Source organism: Salvia miltiorrhiza, unplaced genomic scaffold, assembly GCF_028751815.1.
Source record: "Salvia miltiorrhiza cultivar Shanhuang (shh) unplaced genomic scaffold, IMPLAD_Smil_shh fragScaff_scaffold_107_1, whole genome shotgun sequence".
In the NCBI taxonomy this organism is placed as follows: domain Eukaryota; kingdom Viridiplantae; phylum Streptophyta; class Magnoliopsida; order Lamiales; family Lamiaceae; genus Salvia; species Salvia miltiorrhiza.
The window spans coordinates 273120-279119 of NW_026651399.1; the positions used below are offsets into that span (position 1 = coordinate 273120).

Here is a 6000-nt window from a genome sequence, read left to right on the forward strand (position 1 = left end):
CGCGGGCTCCTCGCGCGGCCACGCGTCTGGACCACGTGCTTCCTCCATAAAATCTGACTTCGTCGCGCGGGTTCGACGCGCGGGCGCACGCCTGGGCCGCGCGGTCTGGGCGTTCAACTCCTCAAAATTTTTTTTACCTGCAAAACGCAGCAACGCAACACAAACGAACAAAAGTAAAAACGAAACTAAAGTAACAAAACAAAAGAAAAACTCACAAACATTGTGTTGTCTCCCAATAAGCGCTATTTTAACGTCGATAGCTCGACGCTTCACGACTCAACAATCATGAAGATCGATGACGTCCACCGTGTGGACTTGATCCGGGCTATAGTAAGCCTTCACTCGCTGCCCATTCACTCGAAACGGCTCACCTCGTTCTTTGCTCAACTCAATCGTTCCATTGGGGAAAACTTGGGAGATGGTGAACGGTCCCGACCACTTTGACTTCAACTTTCCCGGAAACAAACGAAGATGAGAATTGAATAATAGTACTTGGTCTCCCACGGCAAATTCTCGCTTGAGGATCATCTTGTCATGAAACCTTTTCGTCCTCTCCTTATAAATGCTAGAGTTTTCAAAAGCTTGATCACGAAATTCTTCCAAAGCACTCAAGTGAAGCATCCTCTCTTTTCCAGCCGAGTGAAAGTCCAAATTCAACTTTTTCACCGCCCAAAAAGCTTTGTGGGTGAATTCCACCGGCAAGTGGCACGACTTTCCAAACACCAATTGATATGGAGACATACCTAAAGGAGTTTTGTATGCCGTGCGATACGCCCAAAGAGCGTCATCTAGCAATATCGCCCAATCCTTGTGACCTCCATTCACAGTCTTTTCCAAAACTTGCTTAATCTCACGGTTGGCTAGCTCGGTTTGGCCATTCGCTTGAGGATGATACGCCGTAGTGACACGATGCTTTACTCCGTTCCTCTTCAACAAGTTATCCAACCATCGATTGCAGAAGTGTGATCCCCCACCACTTACTAAAGCTCGCGGCGCTCCATACCTTGACAAGATGTATTTTTGCAGAAATTTCATCACCACCTTTGAATCATTCTTGGCGGTGGGAATGGCCTCGACCCATCTCGACACATACTCTACGGCCAAAAGGATGTATTGGTTCCCATAGGATGAAGGAAACGGACCCATAAAGTCGATCCCCCATACGTCGAATAACTCAACCTCCACCACGCTAGTCAAAGGCATCTCATGCCTTTTAGAAATACCACCCATACGTTGGCAACGATCACAACGAGATATGAAAGCGTGGGCATCCTTAAAGATAGAGGGCCAATAAAAACCACTTTGTAGGACTTTGAAAGTGGTTCTATTGGCTCCAAAATGGCCTCCACTCGGTGATGAATGACATTGAGTGAGGATCGGTCCCCACTCCTCTTCTGGCACACAACGACGAATCACCATGTCGGCGCATCGTCGGTAAAGAAACGGTTTCTCCCACATGTAGAACTTCACATCATGATAGAATTTCTTCTTCTTATAAGTACTCAAATCCTTGGGTGGAGGATATTTGGCGGCCAGGAAATTCACATAGTCGGCATACCATGGTGTAGGCGAGCTCACTTGCAAAATCTGCTCATCCGGGAATGTCTCCTTGATTGGAACTTGAAGTTCCTCTCCTTCTACCGGATTTTCTAGGCGAGAGAGATGATCGGCAACCACATTCTCACAACCACGACGATCCCGAATCTCTATATCGAACTCTTGCAGCAACAGGATCCACCGAATGAGTCGTGGCTTGGCATCCTTCTTGTCAAAGAGAAATCGGATGGCTGCGATTTTATCCCGATCAAGTATGCGCGGAACTTGTCAAAAGCATAAACAACTGCTAACATCTCCTTCTCGGTCACCGTGTAGTTCACCTGAGCTTTATCCAAAGTCCGGCTGGCATAATAGATGACATGAAAAATCTTGTCCCTTTTCTGACCCAACGCAGCTCCAATAGTAATATCACTGGCATCACACATCAACTCGAATGGCTGCGTCCAATCCGGCACAATCAAAACAGGAGCTGTGACTAAGACTTTCTTCAAAGTCTCAAACGCAGCTGTGCAAGCATCATCAAAACAGAACTTGACATCCTTCTCCAACAGCTGACTCAACGGCTTAGCAACCTTTGAGAAGTCCTTGATGAAGCGGCGGTAGAATCCGGCATGACCCAAAAAACTACGCACAGCTCTATCATTGGTTGGTGGCGGGAGCTTCTCTATGGCAACAATCTTGGCTCGATCAACCTCCAAACCTGCAGCTGAAACTTTATGGCCAAGAACAATGCTTTCTCGCACCATAAAATGGCACTTCTCCCAATTAAGCACCAAGTTAGTTTCCTCACAACGAGCAAGCACAACAGATAAATTCTCTAGACAATGATCAAAAGAACTACCAAACACAGAGAAATCATCCATGAACACTTCCATCACACTCTCAATCAGATCATGGAAAATAGCCATCATGCATCTTTGGAACGTAGCAGGAGCATTACACAAACCAAAAGACATGCGACGATAGGCAAAAATCCCATATGGGCAAGTAAAAGCAGTCTTGTCTTGGTCTTCCGGAGCAATCATAATTTGATTGTAACCAGAATAACCATCAAGAAAAAGTAAAACTCATACCCAGCCAATCTATCAAGCATCTGATCAATGAAGGGAAGGGGAAAATGATCTTTCCTAGTAGCAGCATTCAACATGCGATAATCTATGCAAACTCTCCAACCAGTGACCACACGTGTAGCAATCATCTCATCAGACTCACCCTTCACAACAGTCATCCCTCATTTCTTAGACACCACTTGGGTAGGACTGACCCACTCACTATCAGATATAGCATATATAATCCCAGCATCAAGCAATTTCAACACTTCTTTCCTAACGACTTCTTGCATAATAGGATTCAAGCGCCTTTGAGGTTGCGCTCTAGGCCTAGCATCATCATCAAGCAAAATCCTATGCATGCAGACACTTGGGCTAATCCCTTTCAAATCAGAGATCGACCAACCAATAGCAGACTTATGCTTTCTCAACACACGCAACAAAGAATCCAATTCACAAGGAGTAGGAAGAGCTGATACAATTACCGGATACGTCTCACCATCACCTAGGAAGGCGTATCTCAAGTGATCCGACAACGGCTTCAACTCAAGCTTTGGGGCGGTCCCCTTTTCCTCCTCCATCTTTTCTTCTTCTCCTCGGTGCGCAGCTCCAAAAATCATCCTTTCCTACGTGCAATCTCTGCTACACTCTCCAATGCACTACAACACTCAAACAACTCATCAGAAAACAAATGCATATCAAGAGGAAAATCAAAATCAGCAGAGAAAAAGAAATGAGAGATGCAAGCCTCAAGAGGGTCGCCGAGACCCTTCCATGAAGATGGTGTGTCATAGGAATCAACTAGGCTCAGCAACTTGCACTCCTCCATGTCAATGTCTTCCTTCTCATCATAAAACTTCAAAGCTCGATATATGGAGAAAGTGTGGCTCTCATCATTCACTCTCAAAGTGAGCTCCCCATTAGCCACATCTATCAAAGCTCGTCCTGTGGCCAAGAACGGTCTCCCTAGGATCAACGAGATGCTCTTGTCCTCCTCAAAATCCAACACCACAAAGTCAGCTGGGAATATGAACTCGTTGACCTTCACCAACACGTCTTCCACTATCCTCCGTGGATATGTCACCGACCTATCTGCCATCTGCAACGCGATCGACGTCGGCTTCATCTCTCCAATAGCCAACCGTTGGAAAATAGATAAGGGCATGAGATTAATGCTTGCCCCCAAATCGCAAAGCGCCTTCCCAAACTGCTGGCCTCCAATGATGCAGGAAATAGTGAAGCTGCCTGGATCTTTAAGCTTGGCTGGGAGCTTCTTCTGCAAGATTGCACTGCACTCCTCATTGAGATTCACCGTCTCAAATTCTCCCAACCTTTTCTTTCTCGAGATGATGTCCTTCAAGAATTTCGCATACTGTGGCATCTCCTGCAGCGCCTCCACCAATGGAAGATTGATGTGCAACTTCTTGAAGATCTCCAAAAACTTGGAGAACTGCTGTTTCACTCTCTCTTTCTGATGACGCTGAGGGAACGACAAAGTCACTGTTGCTGGCGAAGTAGTCTTCTGCTTTTCATTTTTCTTTTTGCCAGAAACCTCAACGGTGACCTCCTCAGCTTCTTTCTCATCAACCGGCGACACGATCTCGTCCTTAGGCATCTTGGGTCCCTCATAAGTAGTCCCACTCCTCAAATTGATTGCCTTGCAATGCTCCTTGGGATTAACAGTTGTATTGCTCGGAAACTGACCTTGTTGGTGTAGATTTGTAAAAGCATTGGCCAGTTGACCCAATTGGGTCTCGAACATCTTCATCTGGGTCCCCACAGCAACAACATTGGACTCCAACTTCTCCATCCTCTCGTCGGACTTGGACATGAACTTCATTAGCAAATCCTCAAGATTCGGCTTCTTCTCTTCATTTATCACTCCGTTGGTAACCGAGAAGCCTGGTGGAGGTTGAATTGCATTGTTGGGATTCCCGTATGATAAATTCGGGTGTGAGCGACCTCCTTACTGATATTGTTGTCCTCTATTGTAGCCGCTCTGCTGTCCACGCTGAAAGCTCCCAAAGTTCCTCCCATGAATGAAGTTGGCGTCTTCTACGCCTGTCGGATCCTCCACAACTGGTTCAGAATTTCCCTTAGACATTGCTGAAATTTTTGAGCTCAGCTCTGCCAGCTGAGTCGAGATCATCGCCAGGGGATCTAAGCTGGATGCTGCAGCAACTTTCTTCAGCTGCACCCTCTCGGACTGTCGCAGCCCGATTCCCAAATGCTAGTAATAACGGGGTAAGAGTATCGATACGACTAAAATAAATGAATAAAGGACATCACAACTAAATTGAACATCGGCGCGGAAGCTTACATCAAACATGCCAAGGCAAAGACTCATAATTCGACTTAAGGGTGTATTCATCAACATCGTTATGACTTCTTGAATATTAGGAATTTCAAGAAGAAAAACAAAGTAGGTACCGCTTATTTTCCATAAGGAATCATAATATCAAGAGTAACACAGCAAAAGACGTATCAATTATATGTATGAAGACATATAATCGCGAGTATATTGCTTGATTTTAAAAGATTAGTATATCATCTCACTAAGGTTTTATCAACATCAGAAGGAAAACAAAGTACATCGTCCCTTAGACTCTAACATCAAAGGGAAACAATCAAGGATAACTTCATCGGTGAAACCATCCCCATTAGCACCAGTCCAATCTCGCTCCATTGCTTAGCCTGCACATTTAGAAATATATGCAGGGCGTGAGTAATAATACTCAGTGGGCAATCGCCGGAAAAACATCAAAGGCGCTCTTAGAGCTATATGTTTGACGCTTGCCATATCATCAGCAATACACAAAAATAAGTTTATCATCAATGAAATCTGTGTATGCATTTTTAAACATCATAACATCATAAAGAAATGACTGCAGTCAAAAATATTCGTCATGTATGTACCACGTCTACAACATTATCATTGTTATCGATACTGAGAAGTAGGCCTCCATCTCAAGTACCGTGACTGGCCGACCCGAAGACGGCTCACAGTCACATCTGTGCACAAAATCCCGCTTGTGGCAGGACCGAATTCGTCTCATCAGTAGAGGGTAACATACAAACTTATCATCAAAATTTTGGCAAGTCAAACAGTTCATAAACATCATTTATCTCAAAACATCAAAACATCTTATAATCTCATCATCATTTAAACAGTTTAGAAAAGCTCTTAAACTGAATACTCAAAATAATGCCCACCTGAAGTCCTTTGCTTAAGCTCGGATAGGAACAGGTGACTTACTTCTTCGTCTCGCTCGGGTCTTCATAAATCATCAACATCATCACGAAGGTTCATGTGATAAAACAACCTTAGTTAGTACTCAATACTGAAATCCAATCTCGTTTCATCGATAACTTCTCACTCAACGTCTATTTACTC

General features: G+C 44.6%; 2 protein-coding genes across 2 annotated transcripts; both read right to left on the reverse strand.

Annotated features, from left to right (window-relative positions):
- Positions 1–276: 276 nt before the first annotated feature.
- Positions 277–2785, reverse strand: LOC131002326 (uncharacterized). Its single transcript, XM_057928816.1, has 3 exons — positions 2631–2785; positions 1739–2472; positions 277–1649 (listed from the first exon to the last, which is right to left on the reverse strand). Exons 1-3 carry the CDS (start codon positions 2783–2785, stop codon positions 277–279), a joined length of 2262 nt encoding a protein of 753 aa, XP_057784799.1.
- A 437-nt stretch (positions 2786–3222) lies between these two features.
- On the reverse strand, positions 3223–4446 carry LOC131002327 (uncharacterized). Its single transcript, XM_057928818.1, has 2 exons — positions 4159–4446; positions 3223–4086 (listed from the first exon to the last, which is right to left on the reverse strand). The coding sequence occupies exons 1-2, from the start codon at positions 4444–4446 to the stop codon at positions 3223–3225; spliced, it is 1152 nt and encodes a 383-aa protein (XP_057784801.1).
- Positions 4447–6000: the final 1554 nt, after the last annotated feature.

Coding starts and splice junctions, on each gene's coding strand:
- LOC131002326 (XM_057928816.1), bottom strand. CDS start 2,785: ATGACTGTTGTGAAGGGTGAGTCTGATGAGATGATTGCTACACGTGTG. Junction 2,473..2,630: donor ATGCTTGATAGATTGGCTGG/GTATGAGTTTTA, acceptor TACGTTCCAAAG/ATGCATGATGGCTATTTTCC. Junction 1,650..1,738: donor GCCAAGCCACGACTCATTCG/GTGGATCCTGTT, acceptor TCTCTCGCCTAG/AAAATCCGGTAGAAGGAGAG.
- LOC131002327 (XM_057928818.1), bottom strand. CDS start 4,446: ATGAAGTTCATGTCCAAGTCCGACGAGAGGATGGAGAAGTTGGAGTCC. Junction 4,087..4,158: donor CTGAGGAGGTCACCGTTGAG/GTTTCTGGCAAA, acceptor TCGTTCCCTCAG/CGTCATCAGAAAGAGAGAGT.